The sequence below is a fragment of the Ischnura elegans genome, chromosome 3, assembly GCF_921293095.1.
Source record: "Ischnura elegans chromosome 3, ioIscEleg1.1, whole genome shotgun sequence".
Classification (NCBI taxonomy): domain Eukaryota; kingdom Metazoa; phylum Arthropoda; class Insecta; order Odonata; family Coenagrionidae; genus Ischnura; species Ischnura elegans.
The window spans coordinates 104,668,665-104,690,935 of NC_060248.1; the positions used below are offsets into that span (position 1 = coordinate 104,668,665).

At 40.4% G+C, this 22,271-nt stretch overlaps 1 protein-coding gene across 3 annotated transcripts in view; it reads right to left on the bottom strand.

The window, feature by feature from the left end:
• Window positions 1-22,271, bottom strand: part of LOC124156305 — a 98,983-nt gene that overhangs the window by 47,435 nt on the left and 29,277 nt on the right. Inside the window, exon 2 of one of the 3 annotated variants that reach the window (XM_046530770.1) lies at window positions 10,707-10,779. In XM_046530770.1, coding sequence (XP_046386726.1) covers window positions 10,707-10,779 — 73 coding nt within the window. Of the gene's footprint in view, window positions 1-10,706; window positions 11,080-22,271 lie in introns of those variants that run through there. The other 2 variants (XM_046530771.1, XM_046530769.1) reach the window with 2 other exon arrangements.

Genomic DNA, 22,271 nt, shown 5'->3' on the forward strand with positions numbered 1-22,271 from the left:
TCTGTATGCGGCATGTTTTCCACTTAGTCACGTTACTCCGAAGAAATCATTATCTGACCTAGGAAAATAATTTTTAGGGACAAGCTATCTATCGCGAAACTTTCCGACTTGATTTATGCCATTCAAATTTATTGCACGAAACGATAAACCTAAACTAAATGACAATGCGCCAGCCGCTCCATTCCGGGCAGTAGTTTAATAATGACAAAAGGAATAAAATGTCAACCGAATCGTTAAAATTATTCCAATTGAGGGATTTAAAGCAGGAAATAAAATAAACTTTTAAACATACACTATAATAAAATTGAAAACTTTAGAGAGAATCTTTTCACTCTGAAAAGCATTGAGGCCGTATAGAAGCCAATAGGAAAATAATGCATACTTAAAATAAATTGGCTATAACTAAGTGCCAAAGGCCGAATCCCGTCAGAGATCTCATTGGGAGAGGGAGAATATAAAGAAATCTAAATCAATAAAAATGTCTCAGCTTCCCTAATTTTCAAAATTATGAACAAAAGACTAAAAAAAACTTTGATTAGTAAGGGGTAAGAGTAGTAACGGTCAAGAGTTTGCACAACGAATTACTTAAATTATTAGCCCTTAAGACGAAATTTTAAAACTGAAGAAAACCGAGGCTGGAAAAGCATAGAGGCAAAAGCAATTGAAATATATAGACAACACATTGAAAGAGAATTTTATTTGCTTAAGATTTTTTTCTTATGACACGACCAGAAACTACAATTCAAAGGTGAAACCGTATATTGACAAAAAAATAGAGTTTCTTGCAGGAAAGGACACAAAAGAATGAATGAGGCTGGGCGCACCCGCATTTAAATATGAAGCCAATACATAATAACGAATCAATCGATTTTCCGACGAGGAACAACTTGTATATTTCAATATTTTTCAAGAAGCAGTACAATTTAAGGACGTAATCGTAAAAAAAGAGTAAACGTCAAGATTCTAGAATTTTACTCCCACTTTGCATCCTTTAGTGACAAATTATCTTTTCTTTTGCCGAATTAGTAGACAAAAATTTCAATGGGGCAATACACGGAAATATTACGACTCCTTGAAAATGGGACACGCCTTCTCAGCATCAATATGAATATAGTTTCAAGGATGTATAGTCCCAAAATCCATTGATATACGGTGAATATTAGGGCAAAAACGTCATTGAGCAAAAATGATACACTATACATGCACAACCAATTCGATTTTTATATTGAACTGAATTTAAATGAAATGAATTAACTCGAATTTGTACCTCCTCCTAAGATTCATGGAGAAGAAAATGGGATAAGAAAGACGCAGGGAGACGGGACCGCAATTCATTCACTCTTCCAAGCGTTCGGGGGAAGTGAAGAATGACAGGCGAACGGCTGCTCCACCCTCCCTGCTTAGCCAGCAAAACCACGAGCAGGATACATCCGCGAATGACCTCGTCGCCTCTTGAATGGAAACCGGACCCTCGGCGAGCGAAACCACTTGAGAACTCCCGAATCTGAGACCCACTTGTGTAGGGTTGGGAGGGCACCAAGAGAGAGGCATGTCTGCAGCTCGAAAGTTCCTTTTTACTACGACGCAAGAGGGAATGATATCGCGAGCAAATGAAGATGTCCAGTAGGGGTCAACGTACATTAAGAAAACTCAAGGCTACTTGGTAGATTGTTAGAACATTTCCGAAGACATTCCCAGACCAACAGAGAAACAAAGTCAGAAGTATAATTTTCAGCAAAATAAATATTCTTCTGCAAATACATAAAAATTATTGTTAGAGCGTGATTATTTACAATGAACTCAGAAATTTTATTAAAACAACGAGTAAATTGTTTTATATTGAATTATTGTATTTCCAAAGGCAAATTTACCGTATCTTTCCGTCTTCGCTTCCCCCGACTCTTTTACATTTTGCTTTCGACCATCACACTATTTTCGGAATGTATGAGTTACTAAACTCCACAATTCTTTTAAAATAGATGTAATTTTTTATTTAAACGTAATTCTTTACGAATAATACAAGGCATTTTCCGAAATCAGGTAAAATTTTCAATTATAATGAATTATAATGTACTAATGGGGGAAAAGTATCCCAACATTTGCCGCCACTGTCGCTCTGAGGAAAAATAGGTTTCCTTTAAACTGGGTTGTTATTATTTGGTCGACGAGGGACATTCAAGCATGGCAAACCATCTCCATATTTTTTCGTCGTCCAGATACATAAGGATTGGCGGGTGACCACGCAGATGTGGGTCCTGACGGCCACATTTCCGTGGTATAGATGGTGCATTAAATGGCAACATGTGTTCGGAAGCGTTCCAATAAATTCTAATTGACATGTTTTAACGAGATAACAACACCAAACGGATTTCCTTCTCAAAATACCCAGCGGGAGACGAAAGAAATATTCATTCTAAAAGAAAAATACCCGATGCTTTTGGAGGTATTCCGCATTTTTCTCAACCATTCTTACGCTCAAATAATGCATTATATCTATAGCTGCTTTCCGCTAGTATGCTATTGTTCTCAAGTTTCCAGAGACAATGTGACGAGTAAAAGAATAATTGCGTAATTTCGGAGGAAAGGAGGTAAGAGGGTGATACCGAAGAAAAGGAATGTGCGCGAAGAAAGTCGAGGGAGTTCAATAGAACGTAAATTTTAAAGGAAATGGAATGCACCACTAACATTCTAGTACAAGCGCGTATTAGGCTTGGGGCAAATGAGCCGGCGAAATTCCTCTTAAATCTTGATTGCTGAAAAAACACCGTATTTGAATTTCCGTCGTCTCGTTCCTGAAAGTGACAGCGAGGAAAGGCAACCAACATTCTAGCAGTGCGGTAGTGGCGGCACATATTTTGTTGCGATATCATTGCAACGGCTAATTTATAGAGTATTTCCGTTTAAAAATAGGCACGACCTTAGCTAGCCAATAATGAAGCGGCACCTTTGATTCCCCAGTCAAACGTATTCTCCCTGACGCGCAATCGAAGAGATTCCTTGGCTTTTCCCTGACCTGTTAAAATCATTTTACATTTCAGTTAGCATAAGAGACTCACCACTTTCACCGAAAAGGAGGGATAAAAAGGAAATATTCTACCATATTTACAAGCAAAAATCATAGGCATAGACCGAGTACAAACAGGCCTCCAACTAAGCTGGAAAATCAAATACGTAGAAGATAATGATTTCCTACCAATGGGAAAAATTTAAAACTACTCTCTAAAAACTCACACAAAAAAAACTAGTTCTTTTTATGAAAAATGCTGAGAAAACTGGTAGCTAAAGTGTAGCGAAGATCATTTAAATACATAAATATTATAATGCGGGATGCGACCTTTTGAAAGAGGGGCCTGAATATAAAACAAAAGGGTGAGAACGCCCTTGTGACATTTGTCGAAAGTTACGATCAAGGACAACCAAGAAGATAGAAAAAGAATTCCCATATTCAGTTCCACCGGTCTATCTCCCCAGAGCGGCGTTACAATAATTAGATTGACATCAAAACGCTACATCCGCACCGATTTCGTCCAACACGAAGAATAAATTACAAACATTCTTAGTAGTAGCACGGAAAAAATGAATGATTGAAGATTACTACCGCAAGGATCAGTGAGACGAAATATGTATGAGAATGAGATCCAGCGAAACGAGTGAATTACGATAAGGCTAAGTAATATAATGGCCCACAGGGTAGGCAATTAAATATTAATAAAATCAAGAAGTAAAAAATTGAGAGTATTTACGTAACTCGAAGGGCCAAAAATGGCTCCTTAAAATAAAATAATCAGCTGTTATAATAAATATCTGCCGTACTTCATGCCCTATTTGCATCTATGCCAGGTATAACGTTTATATCCAAGAATGAATAATCAATGGCTAGATTTTTTTCCTATTCAGTTGTTCCGATTTACGGACAAGTACTCACGCGCCACAGAAAAAAAACCGTAGTTTCCCTCATTCAAGCGCTATTTGAGAGGTAGCGAAAACAAATATTTCGTCGAGTAAAAAGCCTTGCAATAGAAGAAACAAGTACGCAAGGTCCAAACAAATTGATACCGCGCCATTTTTCCATTAAAATTTCTGCATCGTTTCGGTAAATAAGCTCGGAAAATGCAGTAACAGGTTCGGTAGGATCGGCAAAAACTAGAGAAGTCTTCTGAGGGAATAGACAGCACAAGATTCATGAAGTGAACTTCATCGTTCAGGGAAAAAATGTCTAATTACTATCCACTTCGTATTAGACTGAGCGCAGTTTCTTTTCATAGTCTAAAAATCAATAAATTCCAACCCTATTGGCAACGCTTCCAATTTATTCCACTTCTGAGGTAATTATTTAGACACATTAGTACCTTAAAGATGACGCATCACACTCTTGCGACTGGTGGTGTTTTGCCTTTTCCCCCACGAATTATTCTTTCGAAACTAACGTTAACATTTCAGCACAATTTTCACAATTTTAACGTTAACAATTTTCAGAGTATACAAAGCGGACCATTGTCAATATTTTCTCACACCTCAAACGTCAACATTTTACATTTGAGGGAGTAATGATGCAAATTATTCAAATTTGAGACAGAAAAATTTTGATTCGATATACCCTGAAGTTTTCAACAAGATGACGGAGTATTCAACGAGCTATGAGTCACAAAAAAGACCGATCGAGCGGGAGTGATGCGACTTCTCAAGAGAAACTTTTTCTTTTAATTTCACGCAGACGTATGTAGGAAAAAAGCGCAAGCTTCTTAAGTGTCCCTTTGTCAACTGACGATCAGTAACTCATCAAAAACCAAAGAGTGTAACGCATACATTTTATGCACACCACCACTTGAACAAAACTGACGCAATAATTTCAACCACAGCGCAAAATATTCGTTTCGAGCGATCTTTTTTATGGAAAAGCAATAAAAAACGCAAAAGAAGGTGATCCCTCGATGGAATTTCTTAGGCAACCGCCTCCACGAAGAATAAGAAGCCGCCACTACTCGGATTTCTACAACTCGGAGATATGGTGAGGGAGGTTGCGTTCCCACGACACCCACCGTGCGATGCATATCGAATCACGGTCACCTTCATTGGGTCCGGCGGCGCCTTGTGGGAAAGGAGGTGCAAATGGTCTCACGCACACGCACCGGGTGCCATCTCCCGACCTCCACGGGGTGGGGCGGAAGGACGCAGGGACGACAGACGAGTCTCGTGAGAAGTTGCATCACTCCATTGGGCTGCTGCGCCTCATCGATCCATCAAGGCAAGCGCGCCTCCTCATTGAGCCGTGGGTTGGGCCGGTCACCGCAGCTAAGGGCGGATCGAGGCACGATCTCACATCGCCTTTAACAGTAGCGGGCATCACGAAAAAGAAATTTCTCGTCTTAACCACTGTATCCTGACATGTTTCGCACTGCGACTGTTTATCCACCTCCCTCTCTACCTTCAGATAACCCTTTTCTCTCCCGTATCACCAAATTCGTTTATTACTACCTCCCATTTTATTAATTTCCCTCAGCTACTAGGATGGAGTATTTTTTTCATTTTTTGCCAATAGTATTCTGATATTAGAGAGGGCTGCTTGGGTGCCCCTCAGAGAAATCTTTAAGGCTGACGACGTTTCGGGGAACGAGTAGTACTCCATTCTCAGGCCTGACTTTCATACAGCATACTTCGCACTACGAGCATAAAAACAAGTCACTTTACTTGATTTTTTCACCCTTCCGGTAACAGTTGAACGTTTCCAAGTAAAAACTCTAGTGACTTTGCTCTCCCTCACAAAATCCAAGTTCTAATCGCAGCAACTGACCTTAAACGTTTGTCTCATTGAGCATTATAGAAAAAATTCACCTTCAATAAAAATAAATCCTTAATGAAAATTTCTTAAAAAGTTGAACGCAGATTTTCCCATTAAATAAACTTATTTAAAATATCTCCCAGTAGAGGATAGAAGAAGATGTTGTGCTCATGGAAATTAACGGACCACAAATCTTCATCTCCAAAGGAAACATTGTTTTGCCTTTTTTCTATATTTTGACCGCGGATGCCAACTGAATTTTTTTAGGATATTTTAAATTTTTTTCTACTATACATCGTGGGACATACGCCTAAGGTAGTGTACAATCTAATTCGGTACAACAAGCTTTGTTTTTCGTAAGGATCACGAAATATCGCAATAAAGTTTCATTTCATTTTTCACAAATACACAAGGATTTTTCACAAGGATAATCCGTCAGGGATATCTTAGCTGCTCATTGTTCGAAACGTAATTGCTGTAAATAAACGAAAAAAGGGCGATAATTATGAAACAGAAATAATATTCAAGTAAAATAATCACCAACATATGATAGTCGATGTAAAGCATCGAGTGGGTTAGCGTCTCTGCTCGGTAAATCAATGTCGCCAAAATTAGCAAATTTATTCACGGATCACGACGTCGCCATGTTGGGGTGGATACCTTAATATGTTTTTATCTGTTTGTAATAATTCCCCAAAATTTTCCGATAAAGCACTTCGTGATAACTACTATCAGTCCCAACGCAGCGGATAATTCTTTATCTTCATAACCTACGTACCATTAAGCGACTTACAGGCAAGCTACTTACGCAATTCTCCAATAAAACGACATATATTTTCATTTTCTATTAATCATAATTCATAGCATTCCATTTCCAATACTGTATTCAAATATTGCCCTTTGGTACTCTTTGTCATAATCCTTGAGGGGTTCAAGCAATCAAAACTGCAAGCATTAAAAAAAATGGAAACAAAAACCAAGATCCTTGAGCTTATCTTGCTATTGGATCGTGTCATGACTGAGAGGCATCGATCTTTAAAACTAGACCCGATTTCGATCAAAAAGGCAAGCTAAAATTGCAAAGCGAGAAAGCGAGTTCTCCACGGTGATGAAATAGATTCCCAGCCATCTACCTACAGATAACTGGAAGATATAACGAATACCCAAATTGAAGATAAATAATTTAAAAATGCTTTTCATGTAATTTGTGAACTACGCCTTAAATATAACATGTTTGACTAATCAATCATGCACTTTTATGAGTATTATATTGAATTACAAGAAAAAGATGCTGTATGGAAGAAGGAAGGAGAGGTGGACAGGGTGTGACATGACGAAAAGTTTTTTTTTTAATATTCACATTCAGCTCAACTACTTTTTTTACAAAGTAACACCCGAATAGGGGAATGCACTGAGGATCTAACTATCATTTCTCGGGAATAAGGGATAGTAAAGAAATTAAGCTGATGATTGGTAGCAACAGTCCATATTCCGTTGATGAGTGGCGTCGTGGTTTGGGACGGGAGGGTAACAGTTTGGAAATTATTAGTATAGCGACGAGGCGAAATCGAAACAGCGCAATTGCAGCGGATGAAAGATAATTTTTGCATATACGATCACTGATAACTTCAGGATTTATTCGTACAACAACCGATTAATGGACAAGACCCGAATTTCATAGCGTAGCCATCCACGTGCGGATTAAGCGCCGCAGAAGTGCTGAACCGCCCCCGAAAGCAAGGGCCTCAACCCGTCCCTGTAGCCACCAGAAGATATAAACATGTTACGAAACCCGGGTTTGGCTGTTAAACATAAACAATGAACCTTAAGAAGAGTATATTTTTTCCATTTGGTAGATAACAGTGAATAAAACACAGGTACTGATAAAGCGGGCAACCTAGACAAGTGGCATGCTGGGATTTAAAAAATTCGGGAATTGATTTACAACAGCAAATGACACAGATCATAAACGGTCACATAGGTAAGTGCCGAGAGCAGAGGAGGATCCAGACAAATTTTGGGAGGGGAATTCCTTAAAGCATAGGCATTAGGCAATACAAGACCAGGTGTTGGAAGGTTAGTTTTAGACAAATTATTTGCGAATTTAAATGAATTCGTACTTGACTACAATTTCAGCAGGGGTCCTCTACCAGAAGCTACTGTACAGATGATGCTGAGTTTCAAAGAGCTAAGTTATATTTTAGGCACAGAAAAAAATTTTCTCTTTGGCTAGGGCAAAATTTTTCCTTCTCCTGCCCCTGGATGCCAGTGGGAGGGTGGGAAGACTGACAGTGGAAGAGAGGAGCAAATTCAGCATGCCTGCGTCTTATCTTTCAATTCTCGAGTCTCTGAGTCACACTTCCCTCAAATCTCTGTCTTATCTCCATACGGTTACAGACGACCACACACCGCTAATAGTTCAGCCCGAGAACAACGAGACTTGGGTTCACGAGACGGGACTCGTGACGATACCCGACTTCAGAAATCGAGACCAAGACGAGACGGCTCAAGTCTCGTCTTGGTCTCAATTTCAATAAATAGTTTGAGCAGGTTAATATTTCTAGGTAAATGCAATAGGAAAGATAAGTATTGGATAGAGATGGCATCGGAAATCCATTGTAAATTGGATAATGACCGTAGCAAGTTAAAGCAAGGTTACATGGTGGGACGGCATGCTTTGGCGCGTTACATTAAAGAAATACACCGAACGACAAAAAATGGCCAATAAAATCAAGGAGGCAAAATGTTACCCACACCAATAAAAAACTCTGCTATTTCCTTTAAAGACTGCTCGTGGGCACCTCAGAGTAAATATATACAAGTGCACTTCAGATGGCAAAGATGAAACCAAAAGCCGAGGCCACAAGTGAAACCTATCTTCATTATAATTGTGAAGAATGGAAAAAAAGTTCGCAATTGAAATACTTATGATTAGATTTTATTAATATTATGATTCTTTTCCTTCTCCGTTAGTACGAAATTTAATCAAAATAAAATTTCCAATCGAAATGAACAACATTATTCTGTCTTGCTTTAGATTGTTAATTTGCTTAAGTCGTAGTCAATTAGACCCATAGACATATCACTATCTCGGATTTTACCATTACAATCTTGGTCGTATGCGAAGATGCCAAGAATCTCTCTAATAACATGTGTTTAATAATGAAGTGCGCACAATGAAATGCTGTGGTGAAATACCTCGAGGTAAACAATAAACAACAAAACACCACTACGGTGACTGCGCCGTAGATGCGATAAATGAACGCGGAAGTAACGCATCGATCGTGCTCTGAAAGTGATTTCAAAACCCAATATGGACAATGAGTCAAACAGCAAAACATCCACGTCACATCACTAAGAAGGCTGCATTTGCCTGAATAGTAGTTCCGAATAATCTGTACTTTGTTTATTCAGCATCGTTCACAAAGCACGTAGTTTCTGGAAAGTAAAAGAATCACAAGCCCAGGAAGGAAATGTAAGCAAACATAAAGATAACCAAAATGGCAACAGGGCATTAAAAGACTTGAAGTAGGATTTCGAGATAAAAGAGAATATTTAAGATAAAAAATCATGAAAATGCAAAACTACAAAGATAATACGTGGCAAAAATGGCTCCACGTATTATCTTGGTTGTGTTCGGAGCGATAGGAACGCGGTAATTTACCGGTGAATGGCAATTGAGCCCTATCAAAACCAGAATATATACCGCAACCCAGGTCTAGCACACATTCCTTTTCGCATTTCAAGAGCTGGTTTCATTGAAATTATGGCAATTTTCCCTCCTTGTATGCACACACAGTTCTCCACCTCATGCGCGTGAGGAGAAAGTTGAAAAAAGAAAAAGGCTGTGCAGCACAAAAATAGATCGACGAAGTCTGCTGCCCGTTAAAAGCCGAGGAACGGTTGTATTTTTCCAGGCTGGTATAAGAATCTCCCCAGAGTAAACAAGACGACGAGATCGAATTTTCACACAACATGAAATGCTTTGCGAACAGATAAGATGCAGACCAATAAGCCATTAAACCCATCAACAAAGAAACTCCTCTTAAAGCTTGATAAATGCAGGAGGTAAGAGAAAAAAAGGAAGCAACAAAACATAGAATTCGCTCCATTCTCTGTTTACATATTAAATGGATGAAATCAAATAACTATGTTATAGTATAGCATGCCGGCACCATTTACACAAAAACATTGTCACTGTAACCATTTAATAAGGGTTAGGAAAATCACGTGAAAAGCACCACCTCCAAGTGCTCTAAAGGAAGAAACAGGAAACTGAATGGAGCATCTAAAAAAAGATGTGACGGACAGTGGCGCCGTATAAAAAAGCCCCAGACGCCACGAAGCGGAGAATAGGGAAGTAATCAATGGCAACGCCCGGATTATGCGCATTTCCGCAGTGAACTTAATCAAAATAACACTAAATATCAGTCAAATCTTAAAGCCTGTCGAATTTACAGGCGTAGAGACAACTGGGATGATAAGCATTGTCACTCGTGATAAATACAAATTTATAAACATAAAATATCTACTCTATTATCATGAATGTTTTGCGCCACTTAAAATGAGCAAAATTATATAAGATATTTAAATAAATCTGTTAGATAACTCGCGGGTGGAGACGCAAGGGTATTCGAAGCCATGCAAATGGATTCAAAGAGGTAAAACGGAATGAAAACAGATGGTCAGTAGTGCGTCAGAAACTTTTCGACCTAAATAAATTCAGCGTTAAGATGATTAATCGGCATTTAAACAATTCATATGCCAAACAACAGAAATTTCAGTTATAAATGGCAAGAAAACTTTGATTGCCATGAATTAGCATTGCATGGCGGTCCCTTAATTAAAAAATATAAAATTGTCGACCAAAAACATTTTCCAATTCTATATATCAAAGGACAATAAGAATATAAGAAAGTGTACTTACGTATTCTCGGACGTCTCGGGATCGGACAGCTTTGTAGGACGCGTAGGCCGGGTATAGTGTCCCAAAGACGAGTCTGTAAACAGAGAAGGCGGTGTGAGCAACGACAGGACACATAAGGCAGAGCAGGGCACACAGGACGGACAGATTGGCCATGGTCACGGGGCACCGGAGGCGGGTCCACCGAGGACGCACATCCTCGGTGGCGGCGGCGGGAGGGCAAGCCTCTTCCATGCCGCCCCCGCCGCCCCTCTCCCCACCCCCCTCAAACGACGACACAACCCCCGCCCCCGCCACAACACAACCACGTGCCCCGCGACGGAGCGACTCGGCTCGAGACCACCAACGCGCGACCGGCAGGCCCTCCGCACCACCACCGACTCAACGCCGCGCACCATTCCTCCTCCGCCTCTCACACTATCAGCTGCCGTAGCATGCGCCTGCCCTCCGCGGGGGGGAAGTGGGAGGACTCGGGAGAGGGGACGAATGCCGCCCTTGGGCAGCCACCGGTTTCCAACGGAGGAAAGGGAAGCACGGGTCTGCCGCCGACACGAGCCCTTATTTGGCAGATTCGCGAGCATGGTGGGGGGAAGAAAGGCGGCCGTGCTGGCTGAGGACTCCTCAGGTCTCCTCAGAATATTGTCACCGGTGGATCGACCCGGGTCTGCCTCGGAGGAGGCGTTCTCCAGGGGCCGGGAGACATTTCCGCCCCCGACGCCCACCGCCTTCCCCCGCGATCACAGGTATATGACGATGACGGTGTCCTGGTAATACACCGTGATCCGGTACTCCACCTTGTTAGGCTGCGACATGGCGCGGACGTTTTGCCGGCAGTGCGGCGGAGCTCAGAGTGCGCGGCTGGCGGGTGCGGGAGGGATTCGGGAGGCAAGGAGAGGAGCGGGCGGTCCCGCTCCCCGTGACGTGGAGCCATGGTCGAGGAAAGCGTGGGAAACGCAGCCAAGAAGGGGAGCGGGTGAGAGGCGCGGCGGGAATCGGCAATAGACGATGAAGAAACGGCGACGGAGCGGGGGCGGAATCGGAACAGCGATTTCGAGACAAGCGACGTTCACTCACACCCCTCACTTTCTGGGGGTGCTGAGATCTCACTGCGGCAAACGTCACTGCACCACGGTGGACAAAAAGCTAAAAAGCGACGCTCTGGGATAAGTTATTGAAGGAGATTTATTGATTAGCTTCATGGATGCCCCTAAGTGAACGAGAACAAAATGGCAGGCTACATAATTCGAGTATTCCAAAAAAACGATCGAAAATGCATCTAGCAGGTGTATAAAATCAAAGCATACGATATTTGCTGAGCGGGAAAGTCAACCCACATTAAGAACCCTCATGATCATATGACTAGTCAATTATTCGGTGGAACTAGACCCAGTCTGAGAAAACCGAGCACACACCACAAGAGAGGAAGTTGATGTATCCGAGATCAGACTTTAGTGTGTTCGTGTTCGATGATTCAGCGGCCGCCGTCACGCGACCAAGAGGATGAGAGGCGCCGCAGCATCGCGTTGGGCTCTGATTAAAAAAAATGACTTCTTGCCTTTGGGATCTTGCCAGTCGCCGTGCGGAGGACCCCGGAAAAACTCTTACAATTAGACTTGCACGCGGAGAGCTGAGTTTCACGGCACCCCGGAGGAGATGAGGAGGCCGGCGGTAAACGCAGTGGGCTTGCACGGGACGATGGGGAGCGGAGGTGGGGGTGATAGCTAGCGGAGGGGGAGGGGGCGCCTATCGACCGAAATGCTCACGGGTTAAGAGGAGAGGGCAGGAGTCGAGGGGGCAGGAGGAGTGGCGTAGAGCAGCCTCCGCCGTGGTGGGGGTTCACGCGCCGCACCACGACGAGATTCCGTGAAAGCAGAGAGAGAGAGAGTAAAAAGAGTGAGAAAGGGAAGGAGAAATAATTAAATGTCGCAGCTAGGCCGAAGCGGCATCTCAAATTAGGAGAATTTTAAAACTGGATAGGTACAGACTTCATAAAAAGGAATAAATTCATAATGAGAACTTTGTACAGCCACATTTATATATTCCGTTGTAAAATTAGTTTTGCTATCATACAGGATCATCAGGAAATATTAAAATGTATTACCAATAACAATTTTAATAGCTAATGATGAAGCTGTAGATGAGCGAAACTATTTATCCAATCAAATAAAATTTTTAAACCAAATTTTCATTCCACTAACACGGTTTTCAGCATCACCTCCCCGTTTGATACTCTCACCATCTCTCCTCACAAACGTTTCATGAAATTGCGATATTCTGACTATCACGGTAATCCCGAAATAACCGGGATACATGCAAGCTAAACGTCGTATATTACGGTCAAAATATTAACTCGAAATTTGACCCTGATTGCCCGAGTCCGGAGCATTAGGTTTGGTTGTTAAGGAAATTATAATGCCTGCTCTATAATTTTGTCTAATCCTTATGACTTACGCCGAAAGAGAGATAAAACGACATTCCCTAATGTACGTAAACCGTAATACGCAACGTAAACTGGCTCGTCAGATTAAGTAAAAAAATATCAACATTCAGAGAAAATAAGACTGGCAATACTCGACTGGTTAATAATATTGAAAACAGTCTCAGAGCTATTTAAATAGCGTAAGACTCCACACAACAGTAAACATAACCCATAGCTCTTTGAGCCAGGAAGAGTATATTTTTTTAATCTCGGCAAACGTCAGTACCATGCGAAAAAAAGAGGAAAACTCATGTCTTGATTGCGAGGGACAATATCGGAGCTCAATTTTTTACTCTGCGCCATCACTTTGAATATTTCGTTTTTTTATTTTGAACTTTCGTTTCGGAGATTTATACTTTGAACTTTCGTTTTACGTCTCCCACCGAAATATCACGATAATCTCGACAGTCATTGTCAATTTTTTAAATTCATTACCGTATTCATGGTACATGGCGAAAGATCGCCAAGGCATACCACGGAGGTTGCATGCGGCGCTCCACGATGAGATTCCGTGCAAGCGGAGAGATATAAAAAGGAGGGGCGTAATTAGATGTCGGTGCGGCTGGCAAAGAGCCCAGCTCCAAAAGGGGTATACACAAGACGGGGAGTGGGGCAGAGGGCGTGGGCGGTAGCGGATGGAGGGAGGGGTGAGGAAAAGGCACATGAACCCTGGTGGGAGGGAGGAGGGATGCAGCGGTATCGTTAACGTGTTGCTCGCGCTCTCTTCCTTCAACTCGCAGTCATCGCGGAAAGGAATGAGTTTGGATTCTTCAGAAACGAGCAGGAATTAATCCCGTCTCCCATTGTAGAAATAACATGGCACTCGTCCACGCGGATGGAAGAAAGCCAATCCCTCATCGGCGCTCAAGGTTAAAGCGTCGCCTCGCCGCGGGAAAGGGCGAGAACTTCACGCACTAAGTGGACGCATCGATCCCGCTCGACGTTTTACTTGTTTAAAACATATGCCATCATCAGATCAATTATAGGGTAGTTCACTTCGTGGATATTCATCGATAGTAATAACATACAAACAGTTTAGTTAATTTTCCGCACTATTTTTATGTGTGGAATATCCCTACAGCTGTTTGTGTCTTATTATTACGCCATCATCTTGAAAATTTCAGGATAAGGAAACACTTCTCAACATTTGCCTGTGTCGATTAGAATAAACAAAAGTGGTAACCTTCCACACAATTTTATTTACTAAAGTACCGACACTTTACACTACGTGTCAAAACCTCGGTACTTTAGTAAATAAAAATTTAGAAACCGGGTCGGTACTTTACTAAATAAAATTGTGTGGAAGGTTACCATTTTATTTTATTCTCATGGATATAAAACATTTCCACCAGATATCGCCGGACACTGTGAATTATATTTGCCTGTGTATCAAATTTAGAAATTGTACCTCATTTAGATTTTCACTGGAGTAAAATTTTTTACACTTGAGGTACAGGCAAATTGAAGCGATGGTTCACTCTGAATTTTAAAAGTCATAACATACTTATAATGAAACTGATACTTGACTCCATATTTAATATCGAACGACTAGGGTCAATTGCGTTTGGGGTTTACCATTATACTTCATTATGAAGATTAACAACTTCCATAAAGTAACACCTGACACGATTTCTTATATGATAAAAAATTTACACAAGTAATACGTCGGTCAGTTAGGTGACGCACCTTCTTATTACATTGGGGTGACTCGCTATAAGCAAACACGATTCACCAGTGACACTAATCTTAATCGATGGCTGAGAAATCACATGATGATTAACACAAGCTCACCACTTCAGCGACTCCTGGCTCCCACGTACCAAATGGTCACATGGTTCCCCTAGCTCTCACGTAAGACTACTTTTTACGAGTGAACAAGATAGACCAACCATAGATACTCTTGAAAATCTTTTAAAAAATATGAACAAGTCAGCCAAAAAGCAATCGAAACCAAGATAGGGTTCTGCGACCAACACTTCACGTTCAACCTATGGAGGGTAACGGACGGATGCAGAGGCGCAGCTAGGAATTAAGGCTACGGGGGTTTTCAGGCGCAACTAATAATGGGGTGCTTGGGGTATTGCATACCCGCCAGGGTTATTGGGAGGTGCGGAGGCCTTCCGCCGAAAAAAATTAAGATAAATGGTTCAAAATGGTGATTTCCACGGCCTTCTGAGGGATATTAAATTAATCCTCACACTATTCTATAAGTAATATTAATCCAATTAAGTAAAATAGATTTAACTTAAAAATTTCTGTGAGCTCTGGGGGGGGGGGGGTTTATCCCCTAAAACCCCCCTCGCTGCGCCACTGGACGGATGTACAAATCCACCAATGAATACAACTTTCTTGAACTGCAATTGCACACATTTGATACCAAGCACCCAGCTAAAACTCCGCATAGAAGATAATTTAAGGTAAATCGGAAGTCTAAACAATGCATGATTTCAAGGTGACTAAATAAGTTTTTCGTAAGAAGTTCATTATTTTTCCTCCTTCACAAAACTTGGATTTGAGTTGAAAGTCAATCAGTTCACGAATGATTAGTTTGCCTGGCATCAATGAAGTTCACGTTTTCACGATATTTAAAAGAACATTCATATATGAGACAGTGCTCCGATAATTATTAAAAAGAAAACCATTTGGGAGAATGAAGAAAGCTGTCGGTTTACAAAAAATATAAAGAATAACGTCACTGTGAAATACGGACCACTGATCACGGATAACAATCAAGGATAATCTTATATCTGCATGAGTGACCACGAAGTTTAGACCTTTCAAAATTTCGGAAAGGGGTCAACGGATGGAAGATACGGTCGACAGGGAACTTGCTCAATCAAACCTTTGATGAAAACTATAACTGAATCAGTGTATGACAGTCGCATATTTCCAAAAGATTTTTCAAAAACATAACAATAAAATAATTTAATTCATCCCATGTCCTAAGATATTATATAAATAGTGAAATGCTTCTTATAACATTATTAAATGCATATTTGAAATCGCCTAACACATGAGGATTTTCTTCTTCACGACTTAGTTTGAATTCCAATTCAAACAAGATTTTCAAGATTTTTTCAAGATTGAATTCCACAATTTTCAATTGGTATTTTGGCTTTTCCCTCGGACTTGAACGAGGGGGAACAATTGTTGGATCACTAAAGACATGGCATCACACTGTGAAGCAGGTTCACGACAACGAGTGGAACAGAACGACAGTGCCAGGCACGGAAGACTATGGAGGGAGTGGGTGGAGGACGGACGGATATGCCATGTAATTGTATAAATATATACTGGCTCGAGAATAGCAAGGGAACGACGACGGGTTCGGGGGCAACCGTCAGGGATCCCCTTTGGCGCGTGTCCACGGGAGGACCGGGGGCGGGGGGAGCGGGAAAAGGCTGCCCCGCCCACCCTGCCCCCCGCCCTTCCGCTGCACGCATCAGTGCAGCGCAGGGAGGACTGCGGCTGAAGAAACAGGAGGGTGATTTCTCGCAGCTTCGCCTAAAGACATAAGCAACTCACTTTCCCAAATCGCGCGAGTGCATTGGCCAGCTTGGATAGAACAATACCAGTGACCTCATTCTGCTTATAAGCAGGAAAAAATCGTATACAGCTATAGAGCAACGAATGTGCACTAGCAATTTCATTTATGGTGCGCTTTCGTAAAATACCTTTCTTAGCATAATAATATATGAAAGACATTAAAGCATGCCTCCTCGTGAGCCACCAATCAATGTCCACAAGTTTATGACGTTCGTCATCAGTTACTGGTTTAACCAATACCTAGTAAATGATTATTTAAAAATGGATAGGCTCTCACCAGTGTGTTTAACTTAACTCATCAATCATTGATTTTTTTAATTTTACCAGTAACCGGGGAAAGTTTACCAGTTACCCGTTAGTTTCACCAGCAGCTAGAGGAAATGTAGCAGTTTCCGTTGGACATTAATAACAAGTGTAACTTGACTAGTCCCTCATCATTGCTTCAATTAAAGAATAATTTGACGAACCTGCCTAACATCACTTCTTCAAAAAGCACACTAAGTTCGTTCAAGAAATAATACAAAAGTACTCTAGTCAATTACGACATTCCCGCAGTCGCTTTAACAAATAATTAATAATCATAAGATTATTTAATTTAAGTCTCCGGTGTTCATCGGAATTTTAGATTGCTAATGCTTGGAAAATTGGTAAGAAGTCGAAATATCTTACGTGATTCTATCGCATAACGAAACTGAAAACTGAGGACGTAAGCATGAACATCATAATGTGTTAATATTTTAGTCCATAATTCCTGAAATGTAGGTGATGCGGTATTCTCAAGTGTAATTCTTAAGGACCCAACCCCAATGCCCCAAGTATAGTTTAGTTATGACAAATGTCACACTTGACGTACAAACTAATATCAACCATATGAAATTAAAGACGAGACACTAAATCAAAAATATCATTATAAGAAACGGTGCCTGCAATCAATTTCTTTGGTGAAAACGAATGCCAATTTCAAGAGATACAGAAATAATAAGAGAAAGAATTGAAGCAAGCTTCTCAAAAAATTAATGTGCAATATTTTATCGCTTCAGTAATCGCCGCTTTTCCACAAGATTTCGAGACGCAAAACATTTTAACGTCCAGTGTATTACTATCTACTGACGATAGCTAGCATAAAGAAAAAACTGAAAATAATGTTCGCAGTAAATAAAATAATAAGAACAAGGAGAATAACATCTGGGGTATAATAAGGACCAAGTATAAGGGATTATTAGTGCTGCACAGTAAAATCTGGGTTATCTTAATGGGATGATCATAAATTCATTTTATTCTAGTTTCCCTGTTACACCTAATGTTTCCCGAATTTTTAAGTGTTGTGATTGGGAAGAAATTCATCTACTAGACAACATAAAATCCCTATATTGCATAAAAAGATAATTATCACCGAGTACTATGGGAAAATTTAGAGAAATCGATGAGAAGGATAAAAAATAATTAAAGATATAAAAGACAAGCATTAATGTCATGCTATATAGTGAGAACACAATTAACCTAAAGCATCACTCAGTTCAAAAAACTCATTTGAATTGTTCAACGCCGGATCTACCATCAAATAGGGAACACACACGTGAGCTGTTCAGTAATAGCACTTTTCTCAGCAACGACTTCCCAATGGAACATTTTCGAGTCCGGTTATTTACACATACACCATCATCGCATCTTTGCAAGCGAAGGAAGACACCCCATCACCAGAACGGATGGAGGAAATTGGCAGGAAAATACAGCACTGTCCGCGACGCTCCTCGTAGCTCCATGGGGTGCGGCGATGAGGCCGCGCCGAGGGAGCAGAGAGGAGAGGCGAAAGGAGCGGGTGCACGATCGATGGCGGGGGTGCGGAAAGGGGAAACGATGAGGGAGGGGTTCATCCACAGTGAGACAGAGAGAGAGAGAGAGAGAAAGAAGCTAAAGAGCAAGCGAGACAGGAAAATGAATTTAGAGGGGTTTCAAAATAAAACATCGGCAGGAGAGGAAGTAAACAACTCCGACGGTTCCATTTGCACGTACAAAGGAACGCGTCTTGGTAAAACACGACACGGAATTTCATTTTCCCTCCAGTGCTTTCCTAGCACTTGAAACTGGGGAAAAACGTGAGATTATTAAAAGATCCCGACCGAAGAGGAGAACCCATACTCGTCGTGCTTACTGCTTTGGCATGGTCTCGTTAAGCGAATTATTAGTGACTTGTTTACCACCACGTGCGGTGTAAAATAAGAATGGAACGTGCCTTTCGACAGAGGGAATGCGAAAAGAAAGGTCAATTACGTCCATTCAAGTTCGAAAGATAGACCATGGCGTTTGCATGGTAGTGGACAGAAAAATAAATGTGCCATATGAAGACACGAGTCTATCCGGGTATAAGATTTAAACTCTAATTTTGGATTGTTTCACTCTCGAATATTATTAATATAGTGCACCAAAAAGCAGGAATCATTCACTCCGAATGGAATTCGGAAATGCCCAATTCTACCAGGGAAAGAATTATCAAAATTTCAGATGACCTAAATGAAAAACGAATTTTCAAGAGAGGCACTGACTCCCCCTCAACGCTATACATGTGATTTAAATACGTCTACCGCTGAGTCTGGAGTGAGATCTGCCTTAGCCGACCCAAACTAACCTTAGGGTAAAATCACTGAGTGTGTGACCAAATTATTGCTGTGTGGCTGGCAGTTTTTCACAGTTAGGAAAAATATACAGCAGGAAAAGTGAACGATAAAATGGTGCCGAAATAAAATCATGAATGAAAGAGAAATATTTCGTTTTTTGATGAATCTGCGCCACTCGCTGAGGACGGAAAGACTGCTAAAGAATCATGAATCGCTAAGGAAATGAACTCAACTTCGAGTGCATGTTACCAACGGTGTGTAATACCGCCAAGGGATTCTATCAAGAATGGGATTCGCGCAGAAAACTAACTTGATAAAATAATTTACACTAATTGATTTTTAAAATATTAATTCATTTTTAAATAAAATGTACGCCTTTGAAAATGAAAAAAATGAGTTATAAGTGTCAACATAAGGAATAAGTGAACTTTTCATTTGGTTAATTTCTTACGAATAGAAAAACGACTGACTAAAATCTACTTAATGAAGACAAAACGTCTAACAACATTATAAGGAAATACTTCTCACCCAGTAGGGGCGGGATATAGTTGCGGAAAAACAGGATCTTCATTCAACAAATAGTATTAAGTAGTAGATCTGGGATTCACACATTTCAGGAGTTAAGGGGGAAATTAGTAAAACAATATTACAAACATCCGCCAACCTTCTTCCTTATTAAGAGCTAAGGAAAATTGAGACTTCTTCCACTTCCACAGCGTGGAAACCATTGAGAAAGTGTAACAACCCACATTGTGTTTATGCAAAATTAGTGTAGCCAATAAATAACAATGGCGATATTACCCCTACATTTGGAAACGGATTTTAGACTAGGTGAACCAGAGCTCTACACACACATTCATACTCTGGTTGGAGAGGTCAGGTTAATTATACTGTAAGACATGAAAGCATCGGATAAAAAAGGTTAAAGTGAAAGCTTAAAAATATTTATTTAAAATAATACAAATACGGCAAAATTTCACACAAAACAGAACACAATCGATATGATACGGAAAACTGAGTGATGCGTGTTACGCGGGATAAAAAGCATTTACACAGTCCAGGCTACCGGCCAGGATACGCCTAATGTTTGCCCGATCGAGATATTTGATCAAGCTTACAAACCATTCCAATGCCGCTGATAAATAAAACCTGCAGAAAGAAATACACCATATGACCCAAGTTGCTGGCTGTAAGACGACACAGTATAATAGACAACGGCTAGTTAATGTTTCAAATAGAAACGAATGGAGTTTAATATTGGACAGAAGTCATGAATCAAACTAAAAAAAGTGCCTAAATTTTAACGGAGGGAAGTAGTGGCAACAAAAACGAGACGCGCATTAAATATTTTTAAATATGTAACACTAATAAGACTAATTGTATCAGAGGGAAGAGAATTGGGAAATCACAAGCAGTTTAATATATAATTTTCATGAAAAACAGGTCGAAATAATTATCAACACTCATCTCTTCACAACTTAATTTTTTTAAACAATTTTCTACGGGTTTAATTACAGCTACTGCGGATGTCTTCAGCAGAACGAGTTTCACAGAATAAGCAATAGTTGGTTGTGCATATCTGACATCCTTTCTTGAGAAACACCAAATCAAAATCGCTTGGTTACAGCTGAAAACACGTAGCACAATGATACTGGAATAGAACTTAAAACAAGTTCAAAATCCGTGAGCGGATTCGTAGCCTTGAATTTAAATATAAAAGCGAGGTGAGCTATTTTAAGATGTCTTTAAAATAAGGAGCCACGCCGGCTAGCTTCTTAACTACGAAATTTGAAGATCATGAATATTTGAGTTATACTGATGACTTCATCTATAATTAAAATAGAATCAAATGAAACTGAATTCACTTAACATATCAAAATATTGGATTTCTACTTATTTATACTAATTTCAACTGAAATTGGAGTAATAGAAAAAACAATGAGACTTAATTTTTGAGAGCTATGGTAAATACATGGAAACCATTTTGAATGGGAGACTATTTAGACATATTTGACTGTGTCTGACAGTTTTACATGGGAATGTCTTTAAGATATTATTTTACTTAAAACGTCTTTCGAAATGAAATTTAGAGTGAACTTGAAGAAGAAAAATTTTCACAGTCAACCTTCAACGAATCCTAGAATCCCCTATCAACGAATTTCCCTAAAATACGATAAATATTTAAAAACTGCTTCGAAGGTTAATAAGTGCGCTTCCGAGGCCATCGGTTATATTCTTACATCACTAGGCACAAAAAACTTACTGCCACACAAATTTTCACCAATCACATCCGATACCATTGTAAAATTGAAAAAAATACCTTGACTTAAATAATGAATATATATTTTATTGTTTTTGTATACTTTGGACCTAACGAGAGGAACGAAACCTGTCACAGATCATTCCAAAGGGGTCTGAAGGCGGGATTCGAAGATATCCGCTATCTATCCATCCAGCCATTTCCATCGATCACGGGAAGCATCGCGTGATGGATGGCGCTGGCAATTCCCCGGCAAACGATTCAAACCCCGAACGGAGCGAATTTCACTCGGGATTCCCAGCGCGTGTGTGGACCAAATATAGATCATAATGTAACAGAATGTGACCGGAAACCAAAAGGAATTCCACAAACACGGTGGCCTCCGCTGAGGATGAATGTTTTTGAAAACTTGCTAAGGTTAAATGAATAAGTATTCCTACACGAACTACGATGTCATTTTCTTGGAGACTGATTTATTAGGCGATAGACTACAACATGGCTGGAACAGAAGGATCAACAACTTTGCTATTTCCACATAGTAATTTATTGACACCGACCATGGTTTCGTTACAGAGTAACATTATCAAAGTACCTTGATAATGACAAGACCTTGATAATGTTACTCTGTAACGAAACCATGGTCGGTGTCAATAAATTACTACGTGGAA